The sequence below is a fragment of the Diceros bicornis genome, chromosome 18 (genome assembly GCF_020826845.1).
Source record: "Diceros bicornis minor isolate mBicDic1 chromosome 18, mDicBic1.mat.cur, whole genome shotgun sequence".
NCBI classification, from domain to species: Eukaryota; Metazoa; Chordata; class Mammalia; order Perissodactyla; family Rhinocerotidae; genus Diceros; species Diceros bicornis.
Window position 1 is genome coordinate 57,458,914 of NC_080757.1, and position 12,557 is coordinate 57,471,470.

Sequence of the window (12,557 nt, forward strand, 5' to 3'; positions counted from 1 at the left end):
CGCGTGCGCTCTGCACATGTGTGCATGGGATGAAATCAGGGTCTTTGCAAACATTGTGTATCCTGCTATTTCTACTTAATATTCTCAGCATTTCTCATCTTCAAAACCATGATTTTGATGACTGCACAGGACTTCGGCATATGGGTTTAGAAAACCTACGTAAACTCGAATGGTTTCCAGCATTTGCTGTTTTAATGCTGATGCAAACATCCTCATACAGTAAATCTTTCTGTACTTCTGATTATTTCCTAGGGATAAATTCCCAGCGGGGGGCCAAGCGCACGCGCACGTCTTCAGGCTCTGTCTTTAGGCTCTCGCACGTGTTGGGGAGGGTGGAGCAGGGAGGGGCCCAGGAGGGCTTTTGGGAGCAGGCGAGTTTCAAGCCTGGCTTTGGGGGAACTTGAATTCAGAGGAGGGAAAAGGGGGCATTCTTGTTTTGGAAACGGAGTTAGCAGAGGTGGGCACCTCCTGCCCTCTGGAGGATGGCAGTATTTTTCCTTCCCAGTGGCTGTGTAGGGGACCCTCCCACTGCGACCTGGCCCTGTATTTGTCTGATGCTCTGTGGCAGTCCAGTATGTCATGTGCAGCTGGGGGTCTCTTGCATGCCCACTGACTGCGTTAACATCCTGCAGACAAAAGAGGAAGCAGCCAGTGCCGACCCCCACTGCGTTGGTCCAGTGAAAGGCCACTTTTCTGCTGCATCAGTCCCTCGGACAATGGGTTATCAGATCTGATTGCGGTCATGTAGGAGTTTCAAATCTCCAAAGTGACACGCTCTTGAGCACTCTTGCTGGCTTCCGTGGCCACACATAGACTCCCCTTGGCTGCCTCTACCTCCACAGGGAGGGAGAGGAGAGTAAAGTGAGAAACACTGTCCCTGTGGTAGGTTGTACCCACTCCCCGTGGAGGTGCCGGGGGTGTTTCCAGGGAGCATGGCTGTGCGTGTGTGTGTGTGCAGGACCTGCCGCCTGTTTTTAGAACTCTGATGGGGGAGGAGATGCTGGAGGACCCTGTCCAGCTAGCTTCATGACAAGCTGTCTCCTGATTTTTCCCAGCTGGGGTCTCCTCGTGTCACGACGTCCTCCATGGGGAGGCAGCTGTGCACGAGGCAGCCCTTGCAAAGCCTCCTTAAAAAATGATGTTTTCGTCACCAGATAGTCTGGGGCAAATCTAGAGCAGTGTTGTTCCTGACGACTTCTCCCACCACCTGGGGTTTCGTGTGCTGGGAAGCGAAAAGGAGGCAGCTTTTCTTCCTCCGGGTCCCCTGGACAGTTCTGGAGTCGCTCAAGCCTCATGCGTCCACTGGGCCATCCGCTGGACGTTTGTTGAGTGTGGGTGGGGCCTGGGGTGCAGGGCGGGGTGACAGCGCCGGTGGGAGGGGCCCCTGATGGTCCTGTAGCCCAGAGCTTTCATCCTTCTGATGGTCCCCGCGTTAACTTCCTGTGGCTGCTGTAACAGTGACCGCAAACTGCGTGGCTTAAACCACGGAAATGGATTTTCTCACAGTTTGGAGGCCAGAAGTCCAAAGTCAAGGTCTTGGCAGGTCGTGCTCTCTCCAAAAGCTCGAGGGAAGACTCCTTCCTGCCTCTTCCAGCCTCTCGTGGCTCCGGTGTCCTTGGCTTGGGGCAGCCTCACTCGATCTCTGCCTCCATGGTCACGTGGCGTCTCCTCTGGGTGTCAGATCCCCCTCTTCTTTCTCTCACAAGGACACTTATAGGATTTAGAGCCCATCCTAAATATGAGGTGATCTTACCTCAAATACTTACCTTCATTACATCTACAAAGACCCTTTTTCCAAATAAGGTCACATCACAGGCTCTGGGGATTAGGACTGGGACATATGTTTTTAGGGGACACTATTCAAGCCACTACGGAACCTTAGAGGAAAGTGGGGCTTCTCAGGCTGAAATGAGGGGGAAGATCCGGTGCCTCCCTGCTCCTGAGGCCCATCCTCTGGGGGCTACCCAGGGCTCCATGCCCACAGTTACAAACCTGTGATCTGGTCCAGCCTTGAAGTTGTGTAGAAGCAGCACCTGAGGCCCGTGAAGGGCTGGGGAGCTGGCTCGTGGTGTAATGGAGGAGAGGATGTCAGCTCCGTTCCCAGGGACCTCAAACACTGCCCCCGAAGCCAATCCCAACAGTCGTGATGTGGCCTGGGTGACGTGGGAGGGAGTGGTGTGAGGTGCGTGGGGGCAGGGCCGGCTTTGGGAGGAGGCAGGAGCCACCCTGGCTTTGCGGGGACTTGAAATCGGAGGAGGAGGAGGAGGAGGAGGAGGAGGAGGAGGAGGAGGAGGAGGAGTGCTTGTTTGGGGTCATGGCATAAACCGTCAGAACAACCCTAACAACCCTGTATGTTTGCTAAGCTGTCACTGTCCCTGATTGTGGGAACAGCCCCTCTTCTCTTGGAGCGTAGGACTGACAGGGATGGGACAACGCCGGCCAGTAAACACCTGGACAGATGAGATAGCTGGACGACAAGCACACAGGTGTGTGGGGCCAGGGAGTGACATGTGCCATGAAGACACTCAAAGCAGCGAAAGGAGAGAGGGTGGCAGGTGGGCCGGGTGTGCGTGTTTGATGGCCAGGGTGACAGGAGTGAGCCACGCAGACGCCTGGAGGAAGGGGGAGTGTTCCAGGGAGCGGGCAGGCTCAGTTCAGCGGATCTCGAAGTCATCGCCGCCTCCGGGCTGTTGACGCCAGAGTCGACATCCGCAGGGCGGCTCTTAAATCGTGAGTCGGCAGTTGTGCTGCCTCCAAATGGGCTCCCCAAGGAGTGGCCTCTCCAAATGGAGGCTCAGACCTCGCCAGGACTTCCACGAGGGGTCGTCTTATTTTCTTGGGGGCAAACCTGGGAAAAGGCCCTCACCCGCCTCGTTTCTGTTCTCCATCTCAGCCCCAAGGAGCTGCCACCAAGGACACGTGGAGGTGCCTGTGCTGAGGTGGCCGGGGCACGGACCCTCCTCTGCCCTCTTCTCGGGAGCTCACGGACGGACGGACAGGAGCCGCCGTCTGGGGACAGTTGGGACAGCGCTTTCGAGGCAGGGGTGGAGCGGATGCCTCGGGGGCCCTGGAACACGGGAGGACATGGTTCCGGGCCTTCAGCTCTGGACTTGCTGGCCAGTTGAACAGGCACTGACCTCTCCTCGGGGCACTTCAGGCTCCTCTGGACGGGGCGGTTTGCACTCGGCGGTGCTCTTCGGGAATAGCCCCCAGTGGAGAGGCGGGGCTGCACCGAGTGGGGCCCCCAGTGCAGGCACATCCTGCGCCCCAGCCCTAGCTCAGGACTCGGCCGCCCTTGGCCACGTACGTTATCAACCAGGGGTCACAGGCGAGGCCCGCATGCCTGCACGGCAGCAAGGGAGCTGAGCAGCCGCTGTGTCCCCGAGACAGGGCACACGATGACGTGCCGGCTCCTTCCCTCCAGGGACATTTCCAGTCCCTGCATTCCAGGATTTTGTGCCTTCTGTCCACCGAGAGAGATGTGTGCCCAGGGCTTAGAGAGGGTGCCACAGGAGTGCCACGTTTGGGGAATTGGTGGTTCAGGAGGCCAGGTATCAGGGACTAGGGCCTCCCCCACCCCAGTGCTTAAGAACACATAACTCTCCGCCACCCCTACCCCCCAACTCAGCTGCACACCACGCCCTGTCTTCTGAAGGAGGTACTGTCCTTTGGGAAGACATGAGAGCTGTATTGGAATTTGTAGGAAAGAAGACTGGAGGGAGGGGCTGCTGAAATGGCCCTGGAGAGCTGTTGCTGGGGGGCCGGGGACCAGCTGCGGGAGATGGGGGCAGGAAATGGTGGGGTCCTGTGAAATCCTGGGCTCCGGGGGCAGGGGAGGGGTGGGGGAGACACTGGGTCGCTGAAGGTGGAGCCGTGGGCCTGGCCAGGAAAGAGCTGGTGAATGTTCCTGCCACGTGGGCCCCTTCCTGCTCTGGTCTTTATAACGCGGAGCAGCTGGTTCTCATTTGGAGCGTGGCTGCAGGGACTGTGCTGATGGCAGCTTCCCAGGCACCGTCCCCACCGCCTCAGAGGGAGCAGATCTTGGTGGAGGTGGAGATGGCGATGGCCGGCAGAAACGCTGGGCTGTGGGCTGGGAGTCAGATGGTCAGCGTCCAGCATGGGCCCAGGTCTGGCTGGGGCGAGTAGTGTAGGATGGAGGAAGGTGCAGACGAGGTGAGGACTAAGAAAGTCGGGTGGTGTGGACTACACCAGGGCTCTGTGTTATTCCACTGGAAACTGGACAACCAAGTGGTTAGAGCCTTGGGCCTTGCAGTTGGACAGAGGTGTGTCTGGCTCTGCCACTCACTCTCTGCCCCACTGGGCACATTGCTGAAGCACCCAGGCCTCAGTTTCCCCATCTGTACCGGGGATAATAGCATTACTGTAGTTATATCATAGGGTTTTGTGGGGAGTAAATGTGATCCTGCACCGTAAGCCCAGCGCCTCGCCTGCATTGAAGGTTCCAGTGTTGGCTGTTCATGCTGTTGTTGATGAGATGAGGTCATTCCCATCGTGATTCTGATTGGTTATGGTTGTGGCTATTATTATTGGGGATGTGCCCCGCCACTGTTGCTGATGGTGGTGGTGGTGGTGTGTTTGCTGATGGTGTCTGTGTTGGGTGGAGGTGAGGAGGGATAAAGGAAAGAATCCAGGGCTCCTCTGACCAGAACATCTTATAGAAGCTAGAGCTGTGTGTCCATGCTGTGGCCATGGCAGGTCAGAGAGGCCAGTGTCCTCCAGGCTCCAGCCTTTTCTCTCTCTCTCCTGGAACGCGTGATTGCTGGTGCCTCTGAGTCCCCTAGTAGAGTGGGGCTGTCCCCTTTTCTTTCTGAGAGGTGAAGGGGTACAAGAGTCTCCCGGGGCCCTTGCTGCAGCATCCCTGCCAGCTGCCTTCTGATGTTCCCGGGTCTTCCCGAGCCGTCCACTCATCACATCCTCCTTTCTTTATCTTTCAGCCTTGAAAAGATCTTTTGAGGTTGAGGAGGTCGAGACGCCCAACTCCACCCCACCCCGGAGGGTCCAGACTCCCCTGCTCCGGACCACGGTGGCCAGCTCCACCCAGAAATTCCAGGACCTGGGTGTGAAGAACGCAGAGCCCGCGGCCCGCCATGTAGACTCCCTAAGCCAGCGATCCCCAAAGGCTGCCCTGCGGAGGGTCGAGCTCTCGGGGCCCAAGGCTGAGCCCGTGTCCCGGCGCACCGAAATCTCCATCGACATCTCGTCCAAGCAGGTGGAGAACGCCGGCGCTGCTGGGCCGTCCCGGTTCGGGCTCAAGCGGGCCGAGACGCTGGGCCACAAGACGCCAGAGCCCGCCCCTCGGAGGACGGAGATCACCTTAGTGAAGGCCCAGGAGTCAGCCCACCGGAGGATGGAGACCCCCACCTCCAAGATCCCCGAGGTGCCCGCCGCCCCCACCGCTGACGTGGCCCCCAAGAGGGTTGAGATCCAAGTGTCCAAGCCGGCTGAGATGCCTGCCTCCCCCATCCCACCCCAGACCCTGGAGAATTCAGAACCCGCCCCCGTGTCTCAGCTGCAGAGCAGGCTGGAGCCCAGGCCCCAGCCCGCCACGGCCGAAGCCCCACCCAAGAGCCAGGAGGGTGAGTAGCCAAGTGCCCAGTCTTCCGTACTGCAGTGACTGGGGCCGGGGAGCTGGCTTTGCCATGGCGTCTTGGAGGAAGAAGCTGAATACGGGGTGGGTGGGGGGATATGCTTCTGTGGAGACCTGAGAATACACAAGGGAAGGTGTCTGAAGGCTCAGGGGAGGGGTCTGGCAGCCCTTTCTATCCACTGGCGATGGACCAAGATGCAGCAAGTTGGACTTGAGTTAGACTGTGGAAAGAACCTCTGGGTTGCAGGGGCCCCCTTCATTGGTCAGCATGGGCTGGTGTAGAACCTCTGCTGTGTGAGCCCAGGATGGCAGGGGACTGAAGGCCTGGAACATGAGGAGGGGTGCAGGCATAGGAGCAGGCTCTTGTGGGTGCCTGGGGGTGGGATGGGTGTGAGACCCAAGGACAGGCTCTCTGGTTCCTGTGGTCATGGGATTGGGAGGAGACAGGCTCCTGCTCAAGAAGAGTTGCAGGCTGCCCTGCAAGTGCCCGGCAGAGGCCGGGGCCTCAGGAGTGGGAGGAGGTGTCCTGCCCTCCTGAGGTTTTGCACTGGGGGTCTTCCTCCTCCTCCTCCCCGGGGAGGGAGGGCCGTGGCCAGAGGCAGAGGTAAGACAAGAATGCCGGTCTCTGCACGGCTGGGAAGGGGTCCTGGGCCAGGGGGCCCTGAGCTACCGGCCTGCAGCTCTGCTGGGAGTCTTCTGGTGAGGGGAGGGAAGTGGCCCAAACCTGGACACGTGCCCACGTAGGGAGCTTGCGGGGGGCGGTGCCCATACCCGTGGGACACATGCCTGCTTGGGAACCCCGGGCCATGGGACACAGTTGCTGCCATCCCAGCGAGGATCTTGGCCCCGTGAGGCTGTGTAAAGGTGCCAGCTGGGTTGTAAGCCCTGTGAAGCCAGGTCCAGTTCTGATCACAGGACTCGGAACTCAGTAGATGTTCAGTAAGTGTTGTTGGGGTTGGACAGGCAGAATGTTCTGGGGTTTTGATTTACATTTTAAAAATTATTATTATTTTTAATTGTGGTAAAATACATATAACATAAAATTGATCGTTTTAACCATTTTTAAGAGTACAGTTCAGTGGCATTAAGTACATTCATGTTGTTGTGTAACCATCACGACCATCCATCTCCAGAACTTTCTCATCTTCCCAAAGAGAAACTCTGTTGCCATTAAACAACTCCCCAACCCCCTCCCCCAGCCCCTGGGAACGTCCATTCTCCTTTCTGTCTCTGTGAACTTGACTCCTCTAGGGACCTCGTATAAGAGGAATCACACAGTATTTGTCCTTTTGTGACTGGCCTATTTCACTCAGCATAATGTCCTCAAAGTACATCCATTTTGTAACATATGTCAGAATTTCCTTCCTTTTCAAGGCTGAATAATATTCCATTGTGTATATAGAGCACACTTTACTTACCCAGTCATCTGTGGATGGACACTCGGGTTGCTTCTATTCCTTGGCTATTGTGAATAATGCTGCTATGAACAGGGGTGTGCAAATATCTCTTGGAGTCCCTGCTTTCAATTTTTTTTTTTTTTGTGAGGAAGATTGGCCCCGAGCTAACATCTGTTGCCAATCCTCCCCTTTTTGCTAAGAAGATTGGCCCTGGGCTAACATCTGTGTCCATCTTCCTCTATTTTGTATATGGGACGCCGCAACAGTATGGCTTGATAAGTGGTGCGTCGGTCTGTGCCCAGGATCCGAACCCGCAAACCCCAGGCTGCTGAAGCGGAGTGCATGAACTTAACTGCTATGCCACTCGGCCAGCCCCTGTATTCTTTTTGATTTTCCTTTTTGAGGGAGAATTTTCCAGTGGTCACTGCACTTGAGGCTGGGGAGGGCTTTCGGCCTGCGATGGGGTGGGGTGTTGGATGAGACCAGCGCTCCTCATACTGATGCGAGCAGCTGCGTTCTGTCGAGCACACGTTTGACAGCAGGTCAGGGTCGGGGGCGAGTGGCTGGGACTCTAAATTTCCTACAGTGCCGGGCCACACTCTCAGTAGCCAGGGACTGGAGGACCTTCGGAGCTCCCTTCCAGCCCTGGCTGTGTGTGAGTCTGTGTTCTCTCTAGCATTTCCCTAAACTTGACCCTGCAGAGCCCCGCACCTGCCCAGACACAGTGGTGTTGGTGTGTCGGGTTGATGGCATGGGCAGTGTTGAGGGAGTGGACACGAGGCTGTTTCCTCACCATCTTCTGTGGGTCTGGGGCCTTTGCCACCGGATACACCCCCCTCCCGGGGGTGAGGTGTTCACACTCAGCTGAGTCAAACAGGATGTGGCTGGGGAGACACTTGTCACCGGGCCCATCCAGATCTTGATGACAGCTGGTGCTAGATGGGCGAGGAGGTGGTCTTGGCTCTAGGGGACAGACAGGGGCTGTCCGCTCAGGGTGGCAGTGCCCTGGGTCGTGGGGGCGGGCGGGGCACAGCCTCAGGCATGTCCTAGAACGGCTTCCTCCAGCCGCAGAGCTGCTCACACCAGGGTTGCTGGGATGGTCAGCTGTGCTCTGCCTCAGGGGCAGGACGGACGGTGGGTGAGCAGCCGCTGAACTGTGGATGTGCTGGGGGGGCTTCTGGAGCCGAGGCCGCTTCGGCACGTTTGGAGAGGGTGGGATTTAACCAAGCCAAGAAAGTGAGAGAAAAGCGTTCCCAGCCGAGGCGGCAGTCCAGAGGTGTCAGGGAGCCTGGAACTCAGGGAGCTGCACGATTTCCCGTGGAAAAGAATGTGAACGTCTGAGCTAGACGCGAGAGGAACACCGTCAGCCTCCCCGACCCCGCTGCCCCTCTCTGTGTGCAGATGGGAGTCCAGCTCTGCAGAGAGGTCCCTAGGCCAGCGAGGCTGTTCTCCTGCCCCTGGAGCAGAGCTGGGGGTCAGGATATGTGCCTGTCATGTGTGTATACGTGTGTGAGCTCTCGCGTGTGCTCACGCCATCCCTCCACGTCTTAGCGGCTGGTGAGGAGGGGCCTCTCTGAGACCAGCCCTCACCGGCTGAGAGCCTTTAGGGGCAGCTGGACCAGGTGGGGGCTGCACAGACGCTCCAGAGAGGAAGGATACTCCGGTGGGGGAAGGGCGGTTGGAGGAGGCGGTGGGGGGGTGGGGCTTGGATGACTCAGTTTGGGAGGATTCTTTCCTCTGAAAACAGCACTACAGAAGTCATTGTGAGTGAGCCCGGCCCTCAGGCCTGGAAGTACGGGGGTGAGAAGTGAACTGGCAGGAGGAAGTGAGGCCCACTGTGGGCTGGGGAATGTGGCCGTGATCTGCTCAGCCTTGAGGTCCTGGGCAAGTCCGGTTGGAGGATGGGGCCTCCCTGATGGAGGGGTGTCCCGCTTGTCAGGCCATTCTGTGGGGTGTCCTGTATAAAGTGGAGGAAGATGGGCGTGGATATTAGGCCAGGGCCAGTCTTCCTCAGCAGAAAGAGGAGGATTGGCAGATGTTAGCTCAGGGCTGATCTTCCTCACAAGAAAATATAGAAATTAGATAGCAACTAAAATTCACCTTTAAGCCAGATATATCCACTCTTAACGTTTGCTATATATTCTTCAGAATTCCTTCCATGCCCCGCACTGGATTCTAGGTTACTTGAGGGTGGGGCTGTTGTCTTTGCTTAAAGAATCTCTGAGATACCAAGTGACTTGGACGTAGTAGGTGCTGAATAAAATGATGTTGGAGGAGTGACATGGGGTGGCTTTTTTGTGGCTCTTACGGGCAGATGAAGGACCCCATGGGACCCCCAGGGACCAAGCAGATACTTTCCTGGTCAACCAAGAACCCACAAGTCTGACCCACTCCACCCTGGTGTGTTGGGTTCTTGGTTTCCATGGCCGCTGCCCCTGTCCCTGAACCTGGCACCCTCCTGTCATCCTTCGGGGTCATCCCTGCTCCTCTCGGGCTCTGTGTGGGAATGGCCTTGCCTCCTCTCCCAGCTCCCTGCTCTTCCCCTGCCCCTGCATGGGTGGCTCTGGGCTAAAGGACCCAGAACTGTGTCCACGTGGCAGGCTACTGGCTCTGCCTCCCCCCAGAGCCACCCCCGTCTGGCTCCACGGCCGACACCAGCCAAGTTTCCCCGAGGCTGCCTTATAAGGCGGGCACTCGCCGCTCACTCGTGGGTCTGGTTCTTTGCTGTCTCCGGATGCTCACTAGAGGACGTGGGGGAGGCCGGGGTGACCAGGCAGGGTGGAGGGCGGGGCCCCCCAGACTGGCGCCTGCTGAGTTCTTGAGTGTGTCCCGATTCCACCCCGCGAGCCGACTGGTTCTGAGCCATCACTCTGCAGGCCCCCAGCCTCAGTTTCTTGATCTGTCAGAGGAGGGAGGGGCTGGGCCTGCTGGCCGGAGGCGGTGGGGTGCTTATTCTATGGAGGTGCCAGGGGTCGCTTGTGACCATGGGCGTGAGATTGGGGTGGGACAGACTCAGTGAGTGTCTCAGTGGGGTTTCCCTTTGACTGAAAACATCTAGAAATGTTCTTGGCGGTGGGTGGAGCCTTGAGGAAGCTGGATCTAGCTTCTCTGTATGTGAGCTGTGCCTTCCAGGTGTGCCTGGTGCCTGCTGCAGTGAGCCCACCTCAGGGGCCGGGATGGAACGGAGAAGGTCTCAGTTCTGTGGGGTCAGTGGGGGCTACAAGCGCTGGGTTCCTTGAGACCTCCGGCAGGGAGACGGGGCTGGAGGCAGCTGGGCAGAGAAGGCCTTGGGGACAGTGAGGTCGGGGCTGAGTGTGGAGGGTGAGGTGGGGAGGAATGTGCGAGGCCCGGAGCGTTGAGGTGGCGACTCAAGGGAGTGGGCGACTTCCATGTGACAAGGGAGGAAGGGCCAGGCTCTGCAAGGCTCCCCAGACACCCCCTCGTCTTTACAGGACACCCCACTAACGGGGGTCCCCTCTGGGCCTGTCCCTGGGCTGGGAACAGCCCAGTGACGAGGTCTGCATCTTGTCCACTGTTTCACCCCATGCCTGCGTGTGGCAGGAGCCTGGTGATGTTGGGGCTCATCTGTGTCTGACAAAGCAAGCGGAGCAGTGACTTGGTGTCTTGCCGGGCCTTGGGCCCTTAGTCTGCAGAGTTTTCTTCTGTGTGGGGCTAAATGTTTCTACTTCCGGTGGGACAAGGGCCGCAGGGGTGTTCCCACCGACCTGTCTTACCTGGAAGACCCCTCTGCTCCGAGCTCTTCCTGTGTGCCTGCCCTGGCCCCAGAGGGCACCGGGCACCCTCTTACCTTTGGAGATTGGGTGTCTTTCTCTTTCCCATATTTAAGGACAGCACACTCCTTCTCTGAGCTGTTCCTGAAGCCCATTCACACCTTGGTCTGAAGCAAGAAGTCCCCGTGTGTGGGGGGACAGGAGGACCGTGGTGGAGGAGTGGCCAGGCCCAGGTGTGTGTCCTTCAAGGTGGGGCAGAGTAGGGGGCAGCGAGGACGCAGCTTGTCTCCAGGGCCCGGGAAGAAGAACCCGCCTCCCCTCCCTGGCCTCCCCAGCTGTCTGCCAATCCCAGCCCATTGGTGAAAAGGAACGAGGGCCCATCCGGGGAATGCAGCCCCAGCAGCTGCGGAATGCCTTAAATAGAGCCGGGCACAGCTGCCGGAGAGGGCTGGGCAAGGAGGCAGGCGCTGGAGGCGGGTCTCCTTCTGCCCCCCTGCAGCTTCGAGGGCTGCGCCCTAACCACCCAGCCCAGCCCTGGGACAGAGCCCCGGCCCCCGGACACATGGTGCTGGGCGAGGCCTCCCGTGTGCTTGTCCAGGAGGCTGGAGCAGCTGCCAGAAAGGGAGCTGTGTCTGCGTCCACAGCCTTCCAGGCCCAGGACAGCTGCTGGGAGCCAGGGTCTGCACAATGGGGCTGCTGTCCCGAGGATGCTCCTGGGCCAGACAGCCACGCTCTGTGCGGTGTGGACAGAGGGCACATTCAGTGCTGGAGGAATGTGCTCAGACCCCAACCCAGCACCTTGAAATGTGGGCAGCCCTGCCTAGACCCTGGGTGCCGGCAGTCGGCCTGGGGGATGCCACGTGGTTCACACCGGCCTCATGCGCCCAAATGTGGGCCTGTGGCTGTGGAGGAGGTCTTCTCTGGGCCAGTTGTGATTTCCTCTCCCATGTGTTCTCTGATTTGGCTTTCCCTGACCTGGGGCCTCCTGTGGGTGTCACAGATGCCCCCTGGAAATCCCAGGGGCCCCAGAGCTACGGGTTGTAGCTGATGAGCAAGGCAGTTCATGCCCATGACTGAGCTTCCAGTTACCTGAGCAGAAGAGGGAGCTAAAAGTGGACATGCTCTGATCATGGGAGGGCATGGAGTGCCCACACTCAGCCTCACACCTCTGTGGAACCTCAAGACTCTAGGGAACCTGCTTGGAAACCCCTGGTCTGGTCCAGTGCAGTTCAGAGACCAGCCCTGGTCCCAGTGCAGAACTTGGAACTGAAGTAGCCTTGGAGGTCACTGGTCCATCTCCCTCTCTCCACAGTGACCCACAGAGGTTACGACTTTGAAGCATGTAGTGTTAGAGCCGGCAGCCACCTGGGAGGGTTGCCCACTTGTCTGTGGGGGACATGACCGAGGGGCGTGGGCTTAGCCCCCAGACTGCCTGGCCTCCTGTATCTGCCCTGCACAGGCCTGATTACTTGATGCTCTGAGTCCATTTTCTCATCCTTGCGATGGGCATGATTCCTCCAGCATAGAGTCGTTAGAAGGAAAAGGATAAATATGTGAAGACTTCGAGTGTGGGCCCCAGCCCCGGGGGGTTTGGTTAAACAAGCACATAAATGAAACCCACCGCTGCCCTGATCTAATGACCACGTGTGGCTTGCTCGTCCTCCCTGCCTCTCCCTCTGCGAGCTTGTGTGTAAGTGCTCAGGTCTGTATCCCCGGCTCCCGCCCCGCCATTACCTTTTCTCTTCTAGTCCTAAAGAGCAGTGTGTGGCCGGTGTTAGAAGAGAAAAATTTATTTGGAAATTTGGAAATTTGAAATTTGGA

The 12,557-nt window shown here is 58.2% G+C and overlaps 1 protein-coding gene across 2 annotated transcripts in view; it reads left to right on the forward strand.

The window, feature by feature from the left end:
- The window catches only part of SEPTIN9 (septin 9), a 166,775-nt gene that overhangs the window by 79,524 nt on the left and 74,694 nt on the right, over window positions 1–12,557 (forward strand). For both annotated transcript variants that reach the window (XM_058561735.1, XM_058561736.1), the window contains one exon: window positions 4,956–5,597. In XM_058561735.1, the coding sequence (XP_058417718.1) occupies window positions 4,956–5,597 (642 nt within the window). The remainder of the gene's footprint in view (window positions 1–4,955; window positions 5,598–12,557) is intronic.